The 26,172-nt window shown below is 41.5% G+C and overlaps 1 protein-coding gene and 1 long non-coding RNA gene across 6 annotated transcripts in view; one reads left to right on the top strand and one right to left on the bottom strand.

The window, feature by feature from the left end:
* Positions 1–1,417: 1,417 nt before the first annotated feature.
* Positions 1,418–25,957, bottom strand: LOC147136415 (protocadherin-17-like). Of its 2 annotated transcripts, none has more exons than XM_086051434.1 (4): positions 22,499–25,954; positions 19,932–19,990; positions 19,596–19,765; positions 1,418–4,064 (listed from the first exon to the last, which is right to left on the bottom strand). In XM_086051434.1, exons 1-4 carry the CDS (start codon positions 24,968–24,970, stop codon positions 3,493–3,495), a joined length of 3,273 nt encoding a protein of 1,090 aa, XP_085907560.1. In that variant the 5' UTR covers positions 24,971–25,954; the 3' UTR covers positions 1,418–3,492. The 2 variants fall into 2 exon arrangements, with proteins under 2 accessions (XP_085907560.1, XP_085907561.1); XM_086051435.1 differs by lacking the exon at positions 1,418–4,064 and adding an exon at positions 15,817–15,984 and having other exon boundaries at positions 22,499–25,957.
* LOC147136414 (uncharacterized) overlaps positions 1,541–26,172 on the top strand; it is a 47,414-nt gene continuing 22,782 nt past the window's right edge. For 2 of the 4 annotated variants that reach the window (XR_015089527.1, XR_015089525.1), the window contains exons 1-3: positions 1,541–3,945; positions 15,543–15,682; positions 21,364–21,523. This is a non-coding gene — a long non-coding RNA (uncharacterized LOC147136414). The remainder of the gene's footprint in view (positions 3,946–15,542; positions 15,683–21,363; positions 21,524–26,172) is intronic. The other 2 variants (XR_015089526.1, XR_015089528.1) reach the window with 2 other exon arrangements.

The raw sequence follows: 26,172 nt of genomic DNA, 5'->3' as shown, positions 1-26,172 counted from the left end.
TTGATCCTGAGTCTCAGAGTCCTTCTGTAGGAAAACGAGGGGGGAGCCTCATAGCATTTGAGTGTTATTTATTTATTTATTTGTTTATTTATTTATCACACTCGAGTCCTGCCACATGTCTATTTGAGATGTTTAAAATAAATAATGTAAAAGAAAATAACTGACGCCTGAAGCTCCGGCGGCTTTGAATTAGCATCGCAAACGCTGCGTGACGCTATATACGAGACGCATCAGAGAGTGAGTCAACTCGTCGTGTGATGGGGTGCACTAATGTACAGTGCATGTTTCTTTATTTGTAGTTAAAAATATAGAGAGCAGTGACAAAAAAAAGGAGGGGGAAAAAAAAGACACTGAGCTCCTCCAACAAGGATCAAGATTCGATCCCTCCAAAACATACCTGCTTCCACAGTGCATTTCTATTATTGGGACATTTGCAGGATCATTCATATTCTTTTTTTTTTTTTTTTTTATTGCTGTTAAAGCAACAATATGCAGTATTTCTACTTTAAAATATCAGCTTGAAAATGCGGATTGGCTATCCAAGGCTTGCTACACACCAAGCGACGTGGCTGAAAGTGACCGCACTGGACTTTCGCACAAAGCTACAGTCGGCGACACTTTGCCGCACACCAAGCGATAGAGCACCGCGTCGCGACTGATGCGCTACAAGGGAAAAACTGCAACCCTGTATTGGGTTTTTAGGCCCCACGTACAAACTGTATTATTTTATGCTGAATCACAAAAACATGGTGCGATTGTCAAGGAAGAATCATACGGTCACAATGAAGAGGAAGCAGGCAAAAATAAGGAGTGAGTGTGGATATATTTATTAGGATGTTGGCAATGATTGATCAACGAATATACGAAATGGACTTTTTGGGTGAAACCTTGTGCATTCATGATTGGCTGTTACATTTGTGACCTAAACTGGAGATTCACATTTCGAATCACAGCAAAACCAGTTGCCGAACCTTGCTCGCTGCGCTACAGTTCAGTGGATTTCGGTCACATCGCTCGGTGTGCGGCCGACTTAAGTTTAAAGGTTGGGTGACAAGCTATGCTAGAATTCCTGCTCAAATGATTAGACTGTTGACTTTTGAGTAATTAATTTTCAAACTATTATAACAATACTGACTTATTTGTATGTGTTATCGTTTTTATGTTTTAGATTCCGACCAAGTTTTTAGACTTTTTTTTTTGGAATCAGAAAATCAACATCCTTCACTGTTGATTTGTATTCATAACAGTCAAAGCAAAATTACATTTTGCACCTGAAAAGGGAGTCAGAGAGCAGATGATTTACCCAAAAAACGAATAAACAAAAAAGTCACATACTGTTGCTTTAACATGTCTCTCACATATGAACACGACAGCTTCGGAAGTCATCATTGGTTGAAAAACAACGTCCTTCCATGCACACAGTGTATACAAATTTAATAAAATACACAAGTACAGTACAGTAGCCCACATTCACGTGTAAGCCCAGCTTATTTTCACACAAACAGCAGAGAGGACGACGATAAAATTACAAATACATTCTTAAAAAATTGTTTCATCGGAACCTCGAATGGTTTCATGAAAAGGGACGTCCCCTGTTGCACCACCGTTACAGTTCATAAGACACTTCACTTTTGTATGTAACGCCACTGATATGTATGCGGTCGGCCTTTGATTTTCAAAGTGACGTTCCTTTAAACACTAAATGGAGACAGATAGCTTCACCGTACAAAAGCAGACAGGACTCAATAGCTTAACAGTAGCAATTTTGTTCCAACAGCCACACAAAATTGGCGCTTGAAATGTGTAAAATACGGACATCTAAATTGACAGGTACAATACACCATGGAAACACTTGAAGTCAGGTAAGCACTGATTGGCCCGCAAACCTTCACAGCAAAGAGTCAAGGACACAATTTTCACCTAAACACAACGAGTCACTAGGGATGGGCTGGTAATCAATTCATCGATTAATTGATCGTTCGGGTCGTATCGATTGAAGCGTTTGTGGCCAAACTGCTTGGCGGCAAGCGGCTGCTGACTCAGACGTAATTGCAGGTGCATCTCAATAAATTGGAATATTGTGGAAAACATTATTTTAGAAGGATACATTTTATGTCAGTATGTTCATTCAAAAAGTGAAAGTGATATATTATATGTAGAGTCACTACACACAGGGGGAAACACGGTTTCATTTTTAATAAAAATTAAAATACATAGCTTCGAGCAAACAGACGCGAACTTCTGCATCTCCAAAAATTTATGGAAGGAAAAATCTGCAATAAACAGGCTCTTGCACCAATGTTTTTTGATGGTGAATCCTCAAAAATGATCTTTAAATCGAATCAAATAAAATTTTATTGATAGAGCACTTTTCACACATAAAGCTTGATGCCATGCTTCAGCCACAATAGATAGTGTAGGGGAAAAGTGACTTGCTCCGGACTGGAGTTGATTTGGGTGAATCTAGGAATTTGACCTAGAATTTGACCAAAATGGCTCCTTTGAACCAAAATGAATCACTTCCTATTCAATTTTGTTCATCAGTTCTCGAGACCGTCATCACCTGTTGTGATGGACATATCCACCTAATTTTGTGTCAAAACGGTGAAATTGGTGTTAGGGGCTAATTTATTTCAAACTTTTCATGGGGGCTGCTACTGAGTGAGTTTTGGGGTGTTCATGTTCAGGACCCCTAAAATACATACATTTTCACCGTCACCACACACATTCGTACATTTTACTTTTAGGGCATGTGAAGACCCCCAAAAAGGGTTTTGATTTTCCAATGTGTTGAATCAATCTACTGTAGGCCTATGTAATGTAGGAGTATTATATCAACTTTTGGTTTTCAAACTTTGATGATCATTTTGAGGATTTTCCATGAAAAAGTTGGTGGGATGGCCCTTTCATCGCTGCTTGTATCTTAATTAAACAAATGGTTTCTTATGTAATACTTTATTCTCATGTCTTCAGATGTTGAATTTTGGATTTCCATTAGCTGTCAGCAGTAATCATTCATCAATAATTTATCATCATGAGGGTCACGGGTGAGTTGGGGCTCCATGAACCTTTATACAATAACTACAATGACTTTTGGACAATATTCTGATTCACTGAGCTGCACCTGTATGCTGTCCAAATTAGTACAACATGACATCAGCTACGTCCATGCTACGGCCCAAAGTCCCTGCTCAACACCACACTGGCATGGCAACAGGAGTCCAGAACATTCAGAAAGAGATTCTATAAAAAAAAATAAAAAATTAATCGATTAATTGACCATTATTTTTCTCCATCGTCGATCAAGGAAAAGTAGTCAAATGCCCATCCCTACAAGTCACCGAGTTGGAAAAAAAAAAGAAAGACACAAAGCAGATGATTTTTGGTTATACAATGTTTGGACCCCAAAGAAACAAATAACAAAAAAAAAAAACGTAATTGGCCCCAATCACACATTTTTCGGCCGGGAGCGATTGCGGGTGTTCCCCCGCGTCAGTTCCCCGAGTCCCGCGGCTCGTACTCGGACACGCCGCACTCCTGACTGATGACGGTGCTGTGAATGAGGCTGCTGGACAGCGTCTTGGGGCGGAGCTCGCGGGTCAGGTAGGAGGGCTCCTCTAACGCCGTGTGCAGCGGGGAGCACTGGCCGTCCGGCGGGCCGTAGGCACTGCTGTCTGAGCCGCCCTCCCGCTCCTCTTTCACCTCTTGCTCGGCCGAGTCCATGGCCAGCCCGCTCTTGGTGGGGCTTCCGGGGGCCGGCGGACTCTCCTGCAGGGGCAGGCACGGCGCACGCTGCGACTTCAAGTAGGGTTTGACGTTGGCCACGAGGATGGTGCTGTCCCGCTGCTCCTTCCCGAAGGTGCTGAGGGTTTTCCGACTGCCGCGGCTGATGGTGCCATAAATCTCTGTCTCTACCATGGCATCCATTCCCACGGGGATGAAAAGGTTGGTGCGATTATCGGCGCTGTCTGCTTGGCTTCCGATCCGTAACTTTGGCATCCAGCATCTGTCAGAGTGTCCCAGTGCACGACACTCATCGGTGCAGTGGACTGATTTGTCTTGTTCTGCAAAAACAGTTGAACATTTGTTACTTGGCCCCACCGGGCTCCAAAGAAAGAACCTACCGACACATGTTGAGAGATGTCTATCAATAATAAAAGAGTTCGGGAAAAAAATGGGGGGGGGGACAAGAATCTAAGTATAGAGAATATTTATTATACATAGCACAAAATGTTCCAAAATTTATAATCTTTGGGAAATTTAGCCTCATTATGCAACTTAAAAAAAAAGTTAAAAAAAATATTCCCCTTTTTCTCATTGCGGGTCAATCCGATGAGTGAATGAGTGAGTGAAACATCAACATGACTTGACATTTCTTAACACTAACAGAATTGCTAATGAGGGTAGAGTACAAAATACTGAATTTGAAAGGAAATTGTGCATTCCACAGACGCCCTTCCCCACTCCCAAATCTACATTAAATGGAAGTTGCTCTATTTTGCATCAATGGCAGAGTGAAAATTCTGAATGTTCGGGAAATTGTGCCTCATGACAATGTGTTACAATGGTAATGGGAAACAAAACATTCCGATTTTGGGTATTGCTGGTTTTGCCGACAAAACCTGCAGTTTTTTCTAACCAGGGCAGAACATGAATTCGATATTTTTTTAAAGAAAATGTAATATATCCACATCTGCAGCCTTTTGAAACAACAGCAGAGTGAACATTCAGAATGTTAAGGGAATTTTGCCATCCGTTGAACACAGGCTGATGGGCGATAAGGTAGATTTCCAAAAATGGAGTAAAGGTAATTCCGACAACGGTGAACGATGAGGTAATGTCAAGAGAATCACGTGTTTTACAGTGGAATTTTCCATGACCTCATCTCGAAGCTTCCAGAAGGATGATGACCTATAAAAGGCCTCAGCCTTCAGAGATCATTGCTCTCTTTTCCTTCTGCCGGCTAAGGGGCTGTAGTCTGAGGGGCGCATAGCGGGGAGCTGCGCAGATGAAGTTAGATTTTTGCCTTTTGATTCTCTAGTGTAAGACGCTGCGAAAAAAGGACTTATTTATCTTCTTTTGGACTTAACCAAATGAAAGCGACGATAAGGTAACATTAGGAAAAACACTCTATTGCGTTTAAGAGAGCCAGTTAGACATCTTACTTTTCAGAATTCCAAATACCTTGTCGATGAATTAGGCTTCGTGTTAATTAAGAACTGATCAATTCCACCCAAAATAGACTAATGCTTAATTTTTCCTTTTTATCACATTTATGTTTTTAATTGCATTTAAGCCAATTTATTTATTTTAATCATGTTCTTAAATTCATGCTCTTTTATTATTAAGGTTTATACTTTCCATAATAATTAACAACTGGATTTTGTTAAATTATGTCAATCATTGGGAGTTCAGATTTAGATGGAAAAATGTTTTGCTGAAAAAGACCAATGAGTAGAATCATTTTCATAGTATTATGATAAAAGGATGTCCTTTTCCTATTTAATCATTATCGTTTATCACTATTCGTATTAATCGTTTCTAATTATTATTTGACTATTGTAACCATTTTATTTCACAATTGTTCATGATTATTGATTGTCGTACACGACTGGCGTGTTCAACACTGACTCATGATTATTGTATGATTTATTTATTCCTTTGTTAAATTTTTCTTTAAATAATAAAATAATTTTTGTCACCTCATTATTTTCTTTTATTTCAATCATTCGACCTTTGTAATGAATAACTATACCCATAATAACGGTATATGCCATAAATGAATTAAAATTGTTAATCCGGCTCAATGTAAACAAACCCAAGCCATCCTACCAAGGAAAGCTACATTTTCTAGGTCGTAACAAGTGCAAACGATTCATAAGAGGTAGAGCTGCCTAAAAAACGAGAGTGGTCGGATCATTCGCCTTAAGTCTAAAGTGTCACTCAATAAGAGCACGTGGGCGACGGAGGACGGGTTGACCTCGTAATACCACGGCAGTTAGTACCTAGACGTGTCTACCTCGACGCCGGCTTAAGAGAGCTTCCGACCCCCCCATGAGGCCGCGTTACTGCGGGCGGGGGAAAACGGAAAGTTCAAACCCGTTAGATGGAGAGCTGGCGAGGACAAGGACTATAGTCCCCCTGTAAGTGGAATCTGACAATGCATATATATATACAATACATAGTATATGTATGGTCGACTGGTTAGCACGTCCGCCTCACAGTTCAGAGGTCGTGGGTTCAATCCCGGCTCCGGCCTCCCTGTGTGGAGTTTGCATGTTCTCCCCGTGCCTGCGTGGGTTTTCTCCGGGTACTCCGGTTTCCTCCCACATTCCAAAAACATGCATGGTAAGTTGATTGGACTCTCTAGAATTGCCCCTAGGTGTGATTGTGAGTGCGGATGTTTGTCTTTGTGTGCCCTGCGATTGGCTGGCAACCAATTCAGGGTGTCCCCCGCCTACTGCCCAAAGACAGCTGGGATAGGCTCCAGCACGCCCCGCGACCCTTGTGAGGATAAGTGGTACACATAATGGAAGGATGGATGGATGGATGTGTGTGTGTGTGTGTATATATATATATATATATATATATATATATATATATATATATATACACACACATATATATATATATATATACACACATATACACACACATTTATATATATGCATTACGCATAAACTAAATATTACAGTACAGTGCTTTTTATGATAGTAGTTCAATACTGGAGATTGGAAACTTTGCATTCCACACCCTCCCTCAAGATGCCACCCCAAAATGATCATATGCAACAAAACAAAGCCCATGAGCATCATATTTATTATTTATTATTTTTCCCACTGTGGGTCAATGCAACAGTTGAGCGTGATTCATAATATTCATGAAGGTCTTTTTTCCCCCTCCCCATCACAACCTGCGTAGGTGTTTCCTGGAAAATGTGCTTGTGGTGCAGGGGAAGCATTTCTTTCTTTTTTTCTGATGCAGAAGCAGCAAAAACAAGTACGGTTACTGCGTGATTGTGAGTTGCATCAGCAAAAGGGTGGAACACATTACCTGCTCTCAAAATTGTGTCAACATCAATTTCAATTCATTCATTAAAACAGATTCAAGGACAGCTTGTGGCACAATCGTTAGCCTAACCTTAGAGGTTATTGCATCATTTTTCATTTCAACCTTCTTAATCAAGCAGAGAATAAATTATGTCTGCCTATTGATTGAACCACTTTTAAAAAGTAGATGAAAAACATAAAACACTGATGAGAAAAATGCAAGTCACACGGAAGATGCCCCTGACGTCACATTTCAGCATCATGACTGTGTGTGTATATATATGTATGTATATATATATATATATATATATATATATATTTATATATGTATACATGTATATATATATATATATATATAACTAAAACTAATACTAAAACTAATACTAAAACTAATAAAAACTCAACTAAAACAACTTATTCATGAAAAAATACAAATAAAAACAAACTTGCTTTAAAAACGAACTGAATTAAAACAGAAAAAAAGTCCAAATTAAATAAAAATGAACTACTGTATGCTGTATACTGAAAACCCTGAGCCCTGCCACTCACTGACACAGAGTGTCGATAGTTGATAATGCCATTTAGTCTTGTAATTTCAATGTGTTTTAACTTTTACTTATTGTTCACATCCACTTTCCTTGAAATTGTCTTTCTTTTCATTTCTGTCACTCAAATATAAAGCCTTTTAGAATAAACTTGTCAACTTGGCACGCCACATTGCGCCTCTGTGACGGGAGGGCATCTGGTTCATCCCGAGTTGACAGTCGACTAAAGGTTTCGTCGCCTTCATCATTGAAATTCGTATTCACCATCAGGCAACTTAGGTTAAGGGCATATAAAGAATGTGTTAGTTTAAATTCCATAAAATTAAGTCAAGGGCAGTTTGAAAGAGTTTAATATTCCTCTTTTATTTTGTCTATTTCAACCTTGCTAATCAAGCACAGAATAAATCATGCAGGAATTTAATTTTTCCTGAAATTTTCAGTCAATATTTCTGAGTTTCCGATGTCCACTGGTGCTTCAAAATTGCGGTTACGTTTGTTATTTTTACACGGAGGTGCCACGTTAGGCTATAGTCAAAAGTAGCATTTAAGAAATTGGTGTCAATTTAAATTGATGCAAAATGAGAGTCAAGGACAAATTGGAGTTTGGCATTACCATTCGTGGCACAACCATTAGCATAACCTTTTTTTCTCCCCCTTAAGAGTTTATTGCATCATAATCAGCTCCTTATTTGCATTTCCTGCCCATTTTTCATTTCACCACTTATTAGACGTGTCGTATATAATGACCCGTCCTTGCCACTAAATGACCTCATTTGCATGCGTGGAAACATGAAATGCAAGGGAAAAAAACAATTATTTAATTCAGTAGCTGAATAGTTATTGGTGCAAATTAGCAGAAAGTGAAAAACAATTACGTTCAAAACATATCAACTCGTGGCATGAATTTCATATTTAACGATGGATATAGCTCCCCCGCACCCACACTCGACCCCCCCCCCCCCCACACACACACACACACACACGAGTGTTGACTCCTAACAGCCTTTGAGTGTTTGCATGTGACTCCTCTTCATGGCCAAAAACATGTCAGGTTAATTGGTGATTGCAGTTTGCCTGCAGGCTCGAGTGTGACTCGTTGTCCGTCCCGATATGTCAGCCCCGTGATTGACTGGCGACATGTCCGCAAAGACTCCGGTTGAAAAGTACAAGCGCCAAGCTATAGATAATGAATGAATAATGAATGAATGCTTATGTGTCTTGATGCAAAGAGCACACCGATCTAATCTAACGTTGAAAATTGATGTCGTTCTCCGAGCGTATTCCTCGCACGTGACTCGGTTACTGCGGGAGCGCAAACCAAATAAGCACGCGGGAATGAGCCACTTGTTATTGCAGCAATTACGCCGCAATCAACATTTATTTGACGCCGCCGCAATAAGTATTAGTGGTTCGAGGCAACGTGTTACAAATGTCTGCGCAAATGTCTTGCCAAAACAAGCATTCCATAACAGTTGGTTTTATTTTTTTTTGTCCATAACGTATAAATGAAGCGGCCCGTTCCGACTTGAAAGCAGAAAGTTATTTTTCCTGCTGCTTGCCTGCCTGCTTTAATATGGCCGTAATGATCAATTAATTGCTGGAAATTATGTCATTTACTCACAAAGGCTCTCCTCCAAATATGAATGAGACACTTGAAGGGTAATGAATGAAACTGAGATGAGGGAGCCACCGCGTGAGTTTTCCTCTTGTTCAAACGGAAACTTCCAACCTCCGGTTTTTGCCGGCCTGGGAAGCTCCCACAAACAAAAGGAATACACACGCGTAACAGGGGATGTGGGAAGAAAGCATCTTCGAGTGCCGAGCTCACTTTCAGCAGAGTACAAGTAGTTGTCAGTCCAGGGACAGACAAACACGGCGAATTCTCAAGCCTCAGGGGCTGCTTGCAAGACTTTGTTTTAACTAAAAACTGCGCTTGTGGACGTTGGTTTGTATGGCAACAGGCGTTGCAAACCTTTGACATGAGGTCACAAAGTGCTACGGAGGGATACAATGAATTATTGGCATACCCCAACTGGTAGTACACCCATCCAATGAATTTGTGGCATGTCAGGCTTTGGCCGGTCTCGACAGTGATCTTGTGGAACAAGATTTATGACTCCATTCTGTGATGCGGCTGAATGAAGTGGGTGACCTAAGATCACGCTATGAAGTTCTTTGTGTTTTCAGCACAAATAGAGACACATACAATTAAGAGAAGCCCAGCTTTGCTGTTAACATTTTTATGGGCATTACTAGTCCACAGATGGTGAAAATTCTTCTTCCTGATTGGTTTCGACACTCATTAACAGTTGAAATTAAAGTGTATACACCGTGTTTGAAATTATTATGCAAATGAGGTTTCTCTCCGATTTTTATGTAAATGGGCCTCATTATGAGCATGATTTTCGAGTCATCAGGTGTCATGGAATGATTTTCACCAAACCTCCCCTTGCTAACAGTATTTTTTTCAAAAATTAAAACATAGTTTTTGTTAAAATCCAAGGCACTCAAGGCATTTTATGAAAGAAATGAAAATAGTCATTTGATGAATTTGCAGCATTAGGAGGTTGTATTTGCCGAAATCAAAAGCTATTTCAAAAAACCTCTTAAGATGTTAAGTTCCATTTTAAGATAGGATTATGTTATTGCTCTTATTATGTGCTCTTATTTGAAAGCAGCCTCGCAATTCTTACATCCATTGAACTTGTGAGTGTAATAATTTGAAACAATGCAATTTAACAAAAAGCAACAACATATAAAAAAAAATGAAATACTGTTATCATTGGGAAGTTTGTTTAAAAACAAATTATTAAAATGATCCTTTAACAGTTGATGACTTGAAAATTATGCAGAGTGCCATGCTCATAGTATAAAAATCTGAGAAAAAAACACATTTGCATAATAATATGGAAGCACTCACTCATTAGCTGCACGTTTTTTTTTTTTGCTGGTGATTTTGTTCAACATTAACACTTCACAACAATTGTTTAGAAGAAAGCTGTGCTATTTTGGCTGTCATTTGCACTGCAACAGAGTTTTGGAAACTGTAAATGCAAACGAGAATTGGTCTCAAAGTGTATGTTTTGGAAACAACACTGCTTTTGTTTTCATCTGTGAATAAGTGTGTGTGTGTGTAATGTTTCCCTTCCATTCGCCGGGGATAGGGACCGAGCCCTGCTGTTGACACCCAACAAATTTACCAATAAATACCACAAGAGGATGGCAAAGCACTGCATGAAGCTCCCTAACTTACTTCAACATAGTTCCTTGGCCCTAAGATGGCACCAAAGCAATACTTTTATGTCAGACAAGGCTTTGGACTGAGCACAAAAAGACTAAATCGTTTGGGTTTTTTTTAGGTTAATTCCATGTAACAAAGATGTGAGGTGAGAAAATTCAGTTCAGAGAAAATTAGCTTTTATAACTAAATAGTCATTCAGTGACCTACAGGAAAGTAAAATATCCAAGCGTGTTTCCATTTATACAGTAAATGTTTGAATTTGGAAAAAAAATGCTTTGAAGAGCCTATTTTTTCATTTTCTGTCAAAAGAATAACACGTTTGAACGCTTAATGTTCTTTTTCGGAATAAAATGTGCAATGTCCCCAATGCATTTGTGTGTAGTGAAATAAAAGCTTGAGCATTTAAGTCTACTGCAGTGAAAATGTGAATATGAGCCAAACATGTCTGAGTCAATGCGCGTGTCAAAAAGCCACATCACGTTTGCTCGCGGTATCATACATCACTTTGATTTCAATACAAAAATGGTGCAAACATCAGCCGCGAGCTCACAATGGGCAACAGATAGTCTGAATAATTGCTTTATCACCTCTGTTGTTTTTGTCTTCTTTTGGACTTTTGAGCCACAAATTGCTTTTGTTTTCTTGCTTGTTACTACCCAGTTCTCATGAAAACACACGTCAGGTAGTTAATTATTGCCCTGCACAACAAAGTTGTTGCTCCCAGCCTGCGCCCACATCAAAGACTGACATCAATTCAAAAAGAAACATCTAAAAGCCAAATAAATACTGTATTTGCCTCTTTTGGAACGCTTTATTTTATCTTCATTCAGCCTAAACACTTATTAGTGTTCATTTTGAACTTTTTCTGCACCACAAACAGAAAACAAATGCATTCAATCACATTCCTCTGATGTCATCTGGGAATTGCGGTTATGCTGTGATGTATTACTCAATTTGAGAGTCCCCACCTCTTCTTCATTTGGCATTTTAACTTGATGAAAAAATTAACACACACACAAAAAAAAAATCAAGGTTGTTGTGGCTCTTCTACTCTAATATAAGTCATGTAAACTTGTAGATGGTACAATATCATCTTCAGCCAAATGTTTAAGGAAAAAAAATATGCCACCTTCCATGCTTATGTGTGACATCAGCAAATCAGGCTTGGCTTTTAACTTCTGCTGCTGGCTCAACAGTAATCTGAATTGGGTGAAATAGCCAACCCATCGCTTGGTCCAAAAGGGATCGAGCCAATTCTGGGTTATTTATTGTGAAGCTGTCAGAAATGGTGACTAGCTTCAGCTCTTCAGCCTGCCCAAATTCAACATCCAACCCAATCTGCTGGGTAAAAAAAAAAGAGCCAAACCTGGGTAAAAGTATTCCAATCTAATTTATGCTTAAATTTAGGAATTTGGTTGTGCAGTAATATTTCTAAATTGAAAAAGAATCTGTCTTGTTTCAGTTTGAAATCTTTTTTTCCTGTGAGAAAGTCATAAAAAAAAAAATCGAATTTTGTAATGTATTTATTTAAAAGGGACAGTGCATATTAATGAACATTTACATGTAAATATGCCAGAATTAGCCAACGGCTACTTTCCATCTGCAGTCCCTAGCAGGTCAAAAGAAGTAACATTACAATAACAACACCAATAAAGAGAAGGACAGAAAGAAATCAGCACATAGAACTGACACATCAGTGACATACAAAACAAAACCAAAAAATGAATTTATAATAATAATAGTAGCAAGAGGGCACATAGAAGCTTGATTTAAAATTAGTGCTCACAAATTTGGTTTCTTTTCAGCCACTTTTTTAGGTTGACTTTAAAAGTGCTTAAAGTGGTGCAGTCTCTTATTTGAATAGGAATCTCATTCCAGACCACAGTACCTTTAACTGATAAAACCTGATTACTGAAAGTAGTTTGTCTATGTGGTACTGCACAGTCACCTCTAGTGAAGGCTCTGGTTCTTTTCCCACTGATGCTGGATCTTAACATAATAAACTCACTCAAAGGTGGGGGAGCAAGTCCATTCAAAAGCATATATATAGAGCAGGATAGTTTAAACTTTTTAAAATGATCCAAACTTAAAGTATTATGTTTCAGGTGAATAGGGCAGTGATGGTTGGAAAATGATTTTCTATCCAATACTTTCACAGCTTTTTTGAAGAGAGAGTTGTAGTGTACTTAAACTTGTTAGCGACCAGTTAGTCATGCAATATTCAATGTGAGAAAAGATCATACAATGAAGAAACATTTTAGCAATCCTATCTGGGATCTTATTCGTCTGAAATTATTCAGATTTAAATTTACAATTCTACATACATTTTTAACATGCTTTTTAAAAGTTACATTTGAATCAAGCGTGATACCAAGATATTTAAATTCCTGTACAGCTGCAGCTCCTCACCTTTCAGAAATATATTTGAACTTGACAACACTTTTGAACGCTTTGAGAATACCATACAGACAGTTTTCTTGGAATTCAGGAGAAGACATGATTTGGTAAGCCACACATCTATAGCGATTATTGCAGATGTTAGTTTCTCAGATACTTCTACGTCAGACTTAGCTTTTGTAAAAAAATTACAGCATCATCTGCATAAAGCTGTATGTCAATATCTTGGCAGATATTTGGCAAATCATGAATATGTAAAGAAAAGAAAATAGGTCCAAGAATGGAGCCTTGAGGAACACCAATATCAATGTGAGTATAAGGGTATTTTGACATTGTTGACAGATACACAATTTGACCGATTGGACAAATACAATTTAATCCAAAGAATAGCTTGTTCTGAGAAATTGAATTTTAGTAGCCTTGACAGTAAAATATGGTGGTCAACAGTATCAAATGCCCCTTTTAAATCAAGAAAAACTGAACCAACAAGGGGGGAGGAATCTAAGTAATATTTAACTTTTTCAAGAAATATAGTGATTGCAGTTTATGTCAAGCGATTTGAACAAAAACCAAACCGCATGGCATGAAGAGGAGTTCCACCTGTATTGAGATGGTTTACCAATTGTTTAGCGATCCATTTCTCAATAATTTTACAAACGACGGGTAATATACTGATTGACCGCTAATTCCTTACATTCAATTTGTTACCAGATTTAAATACAGGAGTAATTGTGGCAATTTTCCATGCCGTTGGAACAACAGTTTTTAATTGATTTGATCATATGGGTTATTGGGCATATTAGGGAATCCTTGTGTACCTTAAGACAAATTGGTGTCCAGGTCATATACATCTTTAGCTTTTGACAGTTTTAATTCATTTATAATATTAACTACCTCAGACTCATTTATTTCTGCAATTGTAAACATAAGTGGAGATTTTTCGACAGAGTAGGATGTACTTTCCTGTCGAGCAAAGAGCCGTGAGATTTCCAGAACATCTTTTTTTTTTTTTAAGTATTAAATTGAGTTGCCACAACAACAGGATTGTTCACCAATTGAGTATTGATTTGTAATTGTAATTCATTGCCTTGCTCTCTCTTACCAGTAATTTTATCAATTGTCTGCCAAATCTTCTTGCTGTTCCCTTTGGCTGCCTCAATAATTGATGAGTAAAAGTTAGCCTTAGCTTTGCGCAATGTTTGAATTACTCTATTTCGCATTGACGTAAAGAGTTGTCTATCAGAGACAAGACCTGTTTTAAGGGATTTTTTCAATAATTGGTCCCTAGTTTTCATTAAAGTTCTGCATTGATTATTGAGCCATGGTAAATCACCTTTACTGTGTTTTTTGTGTGTTTGTCTTTGTAAATGGAGCCATCACATTTTTTTATTTTTGAGTAGAAATTAATAGTGCTTGTTGAAATATCGTCACATGAAAGGATCTCATTCCAATCAATCTCATGCACAGCTCAGCTGTCATGCATAGCCAGATTGTGATACTGGTTTCTTGGGACTACTTCATAAACAGAGATAAGATACTCTTGGAATTTGTACAAGACATTTGGGTCCGCGTTTTGCCCAATTTCCGTGTAAAAAAAGATTGCATTATGGTCGGAGAGACCAGTTAAGAAATTGTAAGTTTTCACAATTGGTTCATGTTTATTTGCAAACAACAAATCTATTCTTGCTTTACTCTGGCTAGTTATACGAGTAGGGTTCTCAATTAATTGGACCATATTAAGGGTTTGTAATTTGTTTTAATTTACTTGTATATATGTATATATATGTATGTATGTATATAGCGACGAGATTCGAACCACGAACCTTAGACATGCTAACCACTATTTCACCATGCTGCTGCAAAGCGTGAGTCAGTTTTTTTTTTTTGGTACATTGATTAATTTCACTTCACAGGACGGATTGTGTTCAACTGAGATCCCACTGGCATAGGTTACTAATCTCACTTTTGAGTCATTGATACAATTTGCATTTTTTTTTCTATTCTGTTACAAAACTAACCCACAGCCCCATCAAAATCAAAATGACCAGTCTTTGATCCACCCACCCCAAGCTGCCATATTACATATTATGTGACTGAGATCAAGAGAAAATACACGTGAGTTCAAAATGCATGTTACATCAAAAGGACAGACTAAAACATGGCTTTGATTTGGCAAACCCATACTTGTAGATATTTGAGTGCTCGGCTTTGAAGCCTCCACACCGCTTGATTATGTTTCTGTGCCATTTGTTTCTCCATTTCTCTTCCACAGAGATGGGATGATTATCTTCTTTTTTTTTTTTTTTGTAGATACATGAGAGCAGAACGATAAGCGAGACAGGAAGATGCTACGCTTATTTCCATGGCAGCCATCAGCACTGAACAGAAGCTCGCCGATGATACTGATGAAGAGATGTGCGTGCTTGGAAGCTCCAGGAAATCACACAGAGGTATTGCCATTGTTCTCATCTACTTCGCACCGTGTAAGTCATTGTGTCACATAAAATCTTTTTTGGCCAACAAAAGGGGAGACATGTTTATATTTTACCCCTCCTAAATTAATTATGTTTTTTTTTTTTTTTTATGGGCACGCGATACATTAATAAATAATCAACTCTGTTTTGAGACATAAATCACAGCTCAGATTTATAACGTCTTTGATTAAAAGTAGAGGAAGAAGGTCACGATGAAGCCAGGATGCTTTCATTCTTCGTTTCTGCCTTTGGCTTCTTTACTCATTTTCAGTTCATCGCTTGAATAAAATCAGAACAAATATGAACATCAAGTGTCAAAACTGTGCATTGACTTTAACGCTCACATAAAATAAGCATGGGAATCTTTTTCCATTTGATTGGGTAATGTGAACAGAGTGGTGGAAAACAAAGAACGTGGACGCCCATTATCAAGAGAATGAGAAAACGCCTAGCAACATACCCACACTGCATCTGGCGTCTGCCAGAAGGAATAAATATTCAGGGTGCATGATAGTGGGAGCTTCACAGGTGCATATATTACCTGTATCAAAGCAGCCAGGAGACTGTAGGGATGGTAAAGATATAAAAGCAATACTACTTAACCCGCCAGCTTTTTGTGCTTGAGCAAAAAAAAAAAAAAATGCTATAAATCAGCAAAATGGAGATTTTGTAACTCAATCCATGTGCCCCAAAAAAATGACAATGACAATCTCATTCACTGCCAAACTTCTCAGTTAACATGACTTTTTGACATATAACTGTCAATGGCAGTGAATGTGATCATCAGGTGTCAACTTTCGACATGTTGCAATGTGAATTTAGCAGGGAGTCGTACAACTTAGGTTGTACAGGACAGTTACAATGACTGTTTTTCTTTCTGTAACTTATACTTATTATAACTTATTCAGTGTGACAACATTCACAACAGAATATTGCCCCAGTAGGGACGGGAATTGATAACCATTTAGCAGTTTCAATTCCATTATCTATATTATCTAACGATCCGATTGCTTAACGATTCTCACTGAGTGATGTATTGAAAAAATAAAAATGATATGCAGTCATTGATCATCATTAACGTGACTTATATCCAGGGGTGCACATAAAAATGCTGCCATGGTTCTCAAATGAGCACCAGTGGTTGTCGTTTGGTGTTCATTTTTTCCCAATCCGCCAACCTCATGGATGAACGCAAAGGCGTACGACATATCTTTGTTTTTGTTTTCTGTTTTAATTTCCTAATCACACCAACGTATAACAGAGCTACACAATGGCATCTTATTAAAACATTACAATTCACTGTTTTATAAAAGAACATTCAATTAATATTTAACACAATGGAGTTGCACAGACCATTCGAAAATTTAATTGCCCACCTCTGACTTGCATTTTAGGACCCTGTGAATAGCTAGATTACATCTTTTTTTTTTTTTTGCACCACCGACTGCTTTTGCGTAAGGACATATCTTGAAGGACCGTTGAATCCGCAGTGCAACGACACAGAGATAACCGTCTCACCGCCAGCCCTCGAGCGACTCGTTCGGCCACCCGCGAATGTAGCCATTAGCGGGGAGTCAACCTAGTCAAGCCAGCTGCTACAATGGTTGTTCAGTATATGCAGCGCACCTCAAGGGTCAACTTCAAAATAAAAGCGAAAACAAGTAATACGGTCCATGGATATCAGTGCCTTTTATCTTGAAGTTGGCCTTCGAAAGCAATCGTTGTGGTGGCTGACTTTGAATACTGGCTGGCCTGACCTTTTCTCAGTGAGCTGTAACAGTTGATGTGTTTATATCGCAGTCTTATTCATATTGTTACATTGTGCAGCTTGATTTCTGCGTGGGAAATATTTCCTCTTTGAAGAAATTAGAGCTTTGGAAGTAGCCCCCATTATAATCTTTTCACATGAAATACAGCCAAACTTTTGAGTTTTTCTGCCTATTTAGGAGAACATCAGAACCAAAATACACTTCTGCGTGTGATCATCACTCATTTACAACACAAGAAGAATCAATAAGCGAAATTGTCAGGCAAGCAAACATTTCCAGTTACAGAGTTGTATAACTGGGAACTGGTTCTTAAAAAGAACCGTGTTTCTATTCCTATCCCGACACACCAGTGTAATGTCATGGTCTTTTACTACTATAAATTATTTCACTGGCCTTGGGCCGAAACCTCCGATGTGAAAATTTGGTCAATTTTCTATTTTTTCACAAATCTATACTATTGGTTAATTGACACTTATGTGTGCTATTTTTTACAAAATCAGTCTAAAATGTTAAAAACGCCTTGCTCTCTTTGACAACGCATTGCTAATGGTTGAACAAACATGCCATTTGTTTGGTCTCCTGAAAAGTGTTAATTTTGGAGGTACAAGATGTCATCCTATGCCGGCAATTTGTAAAATAGTTATTAGCACCACTGGCTAACAAATTCTGAGGTTCAGAGTTTGAATCTCGGATGAAATGAATGGAAGGATGGCCGCAGTTTGACTTAAGGATGAATGAATTCCACTTTTATGACGCTCTACGGGAATAATTGATTCAAAACTCGAACAAATCGGATTGTGTCCGACTAATGAAGTTTGGCTGTACAAGTAAATTCTTACACTTAGGCATCTGTAATCCGATCAAGGATTAATTTGTCACCCCGTGAAATGGAAAAGCAGGATCACGGCCCTTCATTAATGAACGCAATACTCTTCGCGTTCCCCTTTTCTTACATATACGGCCGTATACATGAAATTTCTCGAGCGGCGCCGTAGTGCATGTTAATATTCAGTCGGCGCCGACGTGCAAGACATCTCTTTTAATATCTCTCTGTATGATTGGCCTTAGAACTCGGCGGTGAATCACATTTAAGAAATGTGCTGCAAAAATTGTGATTGAATTTACACCTCCTACGGAGACAAGTGTGGTCTGCCATAATTCCCCACAGTGCACACACACAAGGGAGGGGGGAGGGACTCACAATCTCGCTCGCTCTTTCTCTCCCTCTGGCAGCCACCAGAGTGTTTCTGTCCGTGCCCTCCCGAGCCTGCCGCGTCCAGGCAGTTCATAGCAATGTAAATGGTGTGGAAAGTAGCGCATAGGGAGCTGATGACCAGAGCCGTTCTCCTCCAAGGCTCGTACGAGCAAATGAAAGCCATCGCCTCCTCGCTCAAGCCCGCCGTTAGCCTTTATCTCACCTGCGAGGCTGGCTCTCATATTTGCTGTTTGTCTCCACTCCCGCTAAATATATCAATCCCGAGCAGGTCGGGCGGGTCGCGGCAGCTTGGCAATCATCTGTGATTGCACTCTTGGTGGTCGTTTCAGTCATAATTAAACTTTAATATTCCTATTTTTAGTTGTAAACCCGACCAATAATAACTTAGAAGCACTTTGAGGGGCGAAAGGTGGAAGCACAGCTGCCACAAATACCTGTGAGCGTCTGTCACACTGTCATGTTAAGTCAAGGCATGCGTGAAGCATGTTCAAATGGAGGCCTGATCAAAAGAGACGCAGGCAGACGCACACTTTGCCATGCATATGAGTTTGTTTGATGCCTAAATCAGACGCGGCATGTTTGAACATTCCACCTTCACACATTGGACCCTTTTATCCTTTCAAAGTACCCCCTTTAAAGCTCGCTTTTACCCGGCACTCTGCGACACCAGCTCAAGACGCCTGCCATGTAAAACCAGCAGCAGCAGCCGCACTCTCAAGCAAAAACGTTAAAAGCTTTGTCGATTTAGCACCCGCATGTTAAATGTTTGTCTACCTCGGCGGTGCCCGACGGCAGGTGGAGCCGCGCGTAAAACGCCGGCCGAGTCCGCGCGGAAAATATAAACAACGTTGCGCCGCGGGAGACCGCCGAGGCATCTTGACGACGTCGGGAAGAGTCCACTCACCCTGCTCGAAAGGCTGCCCATTAACTGATGTGGCTTTCATCTTGAGGGCCTCCCTGGCAGACGTGTCACACTGGGAGCCTCGATTAGTATCCTGGTCACTATCAGCCTGGTCACTATCACCATGGCCACTGTCTCGGAGGCTGGCTCGTTCTGCATCCTTAAATGTAGAGCTGCGGCAGGAAGGGACAGAGGAGGGGGGGGGGGGGGGTAAGGGCACATATAACTTGCCATTCTCATTGTGTGAGCGCTGCTGTTTGATAGTCGGGCGGGCTTGATGCTGGGATGAAGGAGAGCTCAAAAGATGCGGTCAGGAAGTGTCTGCATGTGAGCTCTTACCTTTGAACAAACGGCTGCCTGCTGCCAGCGTAATTGGGCTCGGAGGGGAAGTTTTCTGTCTGGAAATGACAATGAAAATTGTGTTTTTATTCAGAAAAAAACAAAAGAGCGTCACACTGTTCACTGATGACATTAGACACAGGCGTGGATTGGAATGATCTGTGAAGCCTCTTTGACACGGCCTGTTCGAGCTGGGATTTAGCTGCTTTTTTTTCCCCGGGTCGCTGTTCTGTGTAAGCGCTCACTAAATGGTTTTCGAGGTAGTATCAGTGAAGTTTGAGTCCCGGCACTCACTTATGCCTCACCGTCCGATGTTGTGTTGACCTCTCCATTATACAATATGGGTCAGAAAGTACAAACTTTTGAGACTGACTGAAAAACGTTGAATTAAACAGAGGCCAATCACATTTCTCTTGACATTTCATTGAAGTAAAGGCAATAACAAAGTGCACATTTAGTGTGACCAGCAGTGACATTTTACTCCCATAACTTTTTGGATGTATTATTCATCAACCCTAATATACGCGTGCTAGCACATTCAAAGTACACTTTTGAACAAGGGAGGCAAGACCACCATTTGGGGATTATTGGTTGGCTGACGACTGAGTTTCGGCTGCCACGACTCAGTACATAAATCGTGAAGTACCGTAGTCTAGCACTAACCTATTCTAAGGCAGGAGTAACGTCAGAATTACAGTAAAATTTGTACGAAAGACACTTCTAGGCTTTGAATATGAAACAATTAAATGAAAAACACTAAGTAAATCAATAACTTTATTGATTTTTCTAAGAATAACGTCACACACTTTTGTTAATTGACTCCATCGTTTTAGTTCACTTTTTTCCCTTTCCCTTTACCTTTTTCCCCACAAGCCTTCGTGTGCTGTCTGGCAACAGTTTTACACCGCTGTGCAAACCAGGTCATTGTGCGCCGTTTGTAACCTTCAAACTTTCTATGTCAGGACAGTCATAAACCGAGGCCCCCTTGTAACAGTGTTTCATCTGACATTTATAGGAGTGACTCAAGTAATTTCTTTCATTCTTTTCTGCAAGTTTTACTAAGAAATTGTAATGCATTGGACAGGGTTTTCTTCCTCCAAGATATAGATTATGGCATAATTGAGTTACTCATTGTCAGTTACTTTTATGGCACCATCAGTCACTGAAGGTTAGAACACTTTCTTTTCAATGTTGAAATGTGTATCGGCTTTTTCTACAGCAGCACTACCTCTTTAAAAAAGAAAAAAAAAAGGAGAAAACCCTGGATCCTTCAGCTTTACAGATGCCATTTGTACTCTGCAATTACGATGTTGTGGTAAAGACATCTACGGTGACACATAGGTGATATCAGTTATAAATCAGTTCTAAGAAAGCCTGCAACCAGAGCCATAACAGAAAATTTGACATTAAGCTGCTTTTGCTTTTTACACAGAACCCAGCGAAGCGGGATATTGCAGCAACTGTGTGCACTTTCACACACCGATACCGCATCCTGCCATCAAATGGTTCAATGACTGAAGTCAGCCCCAGCATCTGCTGTGAGAACACTTTTTGGAAATACACATTGTTTTCAACACAACAGGACAAGAAAAGTGAGTGTCAACTGTCAAATTTGACAACCCCTGTCCTGCTGTCGGTACTGCCCCTGTTATGGGTCTGGTACTAGGTACCAGGAGGATGCGGTTATTTTGCATGATCTTGGTATAAAATCGTTTTTTTCCCATCACCTGGCAGACATGAGGACATGATTAGAACGCGGCGCCATTGTGACCATATGTGCCTCTTTGGCAAGGCAGAGAAAGGAAAGCATTAGCGCTTTCATGAGTGCCCTTTTCCCTTCATCTTGAGAATAATGTGTTTGTGTTGATCACACCCACGTAGCACAGCGACTGGTGACAGTGCCAGGCCTTGTCATCTGTGCTACCATCACCAAATGTGAGACTGACCCAGATATTTACATCGTGTACGGACACACAAATCCAGGCCGCGCAACAAGCTCGCGCTGGCCAATTAGCATGTTAGCTGGCGAGCCTCGGACGAGCCTGCCATATAGGGCCGCCTCGTGCCAACTTTGGATGAGGCTCGATGGATCCGACCCATATTTGGGATGAAAAAAGGCGATTGACGGGGGTTACGCCGTGTGCATCTCACTGTCTGGCGCACACCGGTCGGGTAATGCGATAGGACAAGCTGCTCAAACACCTGTCCGCTCCAACATCTCAGGCTGGGTTTTGTTTTCCCTCCACAGCCCAGGATCTGCTGGGGGTCACAGTGGCCTTGTTCAAGACTCACACTGTTTGCTTTTCCCACACGGAAAGACAGAGCAAGAGAGAGAGAGAGCATTTCCTCATTATGTGGCCTGCAGGCAAAGCACTTTGCAAAAGAACAAATGTGGATAAAACATTAACCTTATTAGTAAAATGCCAACTAAAAATGAAGTTGTCATATCATGCTTCATTTGCAAAGTGTTTGCCTTAAGCGAGCAAGCTGAAGTGATAATGATGTCAGATATTTTCCCAGAGTTTTACCGCCAAGCAGAGGGCACTGATAAGCATACAGTGTCTTACCTGTATCACTGACATCCTGTTTGCTGTAGCGTCTGTGCTCAGCCCGGCAAAGCTGGAGTGGCAACCTGCCCTGGGTACCGTCAGGCTGTTCGGGGCTGTCTTCAGATACATGACCTCGGACCTGGGCAGCGTGAGCGGCAGGGGGCTCTGGTAGTCGAAGCATATAGGCGAAGTAATGAGCGAGGGGCTGCTCACCACATTCATGCGGCTGGCCGAATCTCTTTCCTCCATCTCACTCTGCACCAGCATGATGTCACTCTTGTTGATCCGCTTCTTCTTGCCCTTCCCCACCGGAGGATTGGAGTACTCAGGCATGCGGCAGTTATAATTCCCGCTCTCTTTATCTTGATGCTTGGACTTGACAGCGATGGCGGTCATGACGGCTAAGAGCATGACGGAGATAATGCAGAGGGTAACGATGAGGGGCAGGGATACATCCCAGTGCTGCTGCTCGCCGCTCACGCCAGAGCCCCCGCCACCTGCTGCTACTTCCGTGTTGGCCTTGATGACCAGCTTAGCCACAGCGGATAAGGGCGGCTTGCCGTGGTCGGTTACCTTAACTACTAGCTCAACGATGGGCGAGACCTCCTCCCACAAGGAGTGGGTAGTCCGGACTTCACCTCCTATGGGATCCATGTCAAACAGGTGGTCGTCATTCCCCTCTGTGATCTCATACGTCAAGTGTCCACTCTCTCCGTGATCGTGGTCCACTGCTTTCACTGTAGCCACAATGTAGCCGATACCCACGTTGCGAGGCACTGGGATTTCCGCTGTATCATTTTGAAGGAGCGGTAAAATGATCACCGGGAGATTGTCATTGACGTCGAGGATGTTGACCCTGACGGTGGAGGTGCTCTCCATGTGAGGGGAGCCTGCGTCTTTCGCCTGAACTTTGAATTCAAATGATTTTGTTTGCTCATAGTTAAAAGAGCGGGACGCATATATGGCTCCATTGGTGGGGTTAACAGAAACATACGTATAAACAGACACTTCGCCAATATGCGAGGGCAAAATGGAGTAGGTTACAGTGCCGTTGCGGCCTACGTCCGGGTCATGGGCCTGCACGGAGCCCAGATACTCGCCCGGAATGTTGTTCTCGGGCACCTGTAGCACATAAACGGCTTTTGTAAAGCGAGGTGCATTGTCGTTCTCGTCCAAGATTTTCACAGTGAACGACTTGGTGTAGTTCAAAGAGGGGATGCCGTTGTCTCTGGCCACGATCGTGACGTTATATTCGTCCTTGGTCTCCCGATCCAAAGGTCTGTCGGTGAGCAACGTGTAAAAATTGTCATTGTTCTCCTGTAGTCGGAAAGGAACATTTCCCAGCACGCGGCACTGGAGCTGCCCATTTCGTCCAGAATCTTTATCCGTCACTCTGACAAGCGCAATGACAGATTCAGAGGGTGCCGCCTCGCTGATGGCACCCTGCCGCACAGAAACAAAACTGATTATTGGTGAGTTGTCATTTTTGTCAAGCACTTTGACAGTAATTTTTGCATGGCCCGGAATGGGGTTGGGCCCAAGATCCTTGGCCTGCACATCAAATTCTATGATGGGATTCACCTCATAGTCAATTTCCCCCTGGACTTTGATGACTCCAGTACCGGGATCAATAGAGAACAAATCTTGTATTCGCTCAGATGCATATCCTGTGAAGGAGTAAACCACCTGTCCGTTGCTTCCCTCGTCATGGTCGGTGGCATTCAAATCTATGAGTACTTTTCCAGGTGGGGAATTCTCTGGGAGTTCCAGCACATAGGAGGATTTCTCAAAAATGGGGCTGTTGTCATTCGAATCGGTCACCCTGACGTTGATTTGCATGGAGCCTGATCTCGGGTACTCACCCCCATCTATGGCGGTGAGGAGGAGGGTGTGATGGCTCTGGTCTTCCCTATCCAAAGGTCTCTGAACCACCAGTTCCGGATAAATAGTCCCGTCGCCTCTTACTTTTAAATCCAACGAGAATGTATTGTAATCATCTCTGGTGACCTGGTAGGTCTTGATCCCGTTCTCCCCGGTATCCAAGTCATGCGCAATAGTCAGAGGGAACCGCGTGCCCGCTGCTGCGTTCTCAGAGATGTCGATGTTAACGTGATCTGAGGGGAAACTGGGCGAGTTGTCGTTGATGTCCTGTATGTCGATCTTGATCATGCATATTTCCTTGTCATTGGCAAAGACTTCCATGGAGAGCTGGCACTTTGGGTTCCGCCTGCATAACGTCTCCCTGTCAATCCTTTGTTTGGTGAAAATAAGTCCACTCTCTGGGTCGACGTCCACCAGGTGTGGCGCGGAATTCTCCAGCACTCTAAAGTTGGATTTTTTCCCTCTCTCCAGGGTCCCATATCCGCCGTCTTTCGCTATATTACCTATGACAGTGCCGGGTCCTTGCTCCTCTGGGACAGAATAACTGAGGTTTTTCAGTGTCAGGGCTTTAACCCACAGCAGAAGGAAGATGGGAACAGAGAGACGCATCCCTTCAGTTGGATATGCGGTACTGGCACACAGGAGAAAGAGGGGAACAAAAAACCTTGACTTTCAACCTGTTGATTATTCCACAAAACCTTTAGAGGACTAAATCCAAAGCTGGCATGTTGCTGCCCGGCTAATTGGATATCAAATCGATTTGTGAACCCCCTTTAATGGGAATTAGCTCTCTCACATGCCGCTCTGCGATGATGAACTCTTTCTGTAAACAAAGATGACCGCCCGACGACACCCCGTGCATGAATTAAAGATCAAATTCAACATTGGAATGCTTTGTTTCCCCTCTCAGCGGGACTCCCACAATGAATAATCGATGAGAATAAAGTATTAATATTCCCCTCTGCGTCCAAGGTTAAAGCATGGTGAAGGTTAGAGCTTGCCTTTCAATAGGAAGAAGAAAAAGGAAGGGGAGAAGAAAAAAAGACCCAAAAAAAGGCGCATTGCCCTCATGCGACATCTGCACGCTGCAAAGCTCCAAAATGCACCATCGCTCCGCGTTACCACCGCCGGTGCATTGTGACTTTAGTCTCCGGTGCGGCACACTGTTGCATAGGGGGGCTGCCTGCCTGCCTGGCTGTGTGTGTGCCTCCCAGCAAAGTGCACGGAGCAAAGGAGCGAGGCTGCAGCCGCTCGCTTCGCCCTCCCCTTCCTCCGGCGCAACCTTTTGTTTGCTCCTTTCGCAGAGGAACACTCACAGCGGCCACTTTTTCTTTCCCCCCCTTTCCCTTTTTTGTGGTCCACTAATCAGTCCGCTAATCCCGTAATCCAGTCTGATTCGAAGACGCTCCTGTTTGCATCCATCAGCCGCCGCGCTTATCTGTTGCACGGCGGAGGAAGACGAGAGCGAGCCGGAGAGAGCGAGGAAAATAAGGTGCGAGATGATTGAAGATAATCAGAATGAGTCGCGTCTCCTCCTCAACTGTTGAAAGATGCTCCCCTCCTCTTCTCCCTCCGTTCTCCTCCCTCCCTCCTCTTTGCCGCACACTCCCGCGCCTTAACGTGCGCGCACTTTAGTGCTCCCTTCGCAGCTCCGGTGAGTGAGCGGTGACAGATCTCGCCGTCTAAGGTGGAGCACATGGATGGCTTGAAGAAAGGCTGTACTAGTGCTACGTGATTCATTTACTGATGTGTGCGCAGTATCAGTGGGGATGGAATACCAAAAAAAAAAAAAAAAAAAAAAAGGAGGGGGA

Source organism: Filicampus tigris, chromosome 14 (assembly GCF_054856515.1).
Source record: "Filicampus tigris isolate MCC_2025a chromosome 14, RoL_Ftig_1.0, whole genome shotgun sequence".
Lineage (NCBI taxonomy): Eukaryota > Metazoa > Chordata > Actinopteri > Syngnathiformes > Syngnathidae > Filicampus > Filicampus tigris.
The sequence above is the reverse complement of the archived record's forward strand: the minus strand, read 5'-3'. Positions and strand labels throughout refer to the sequence as shown.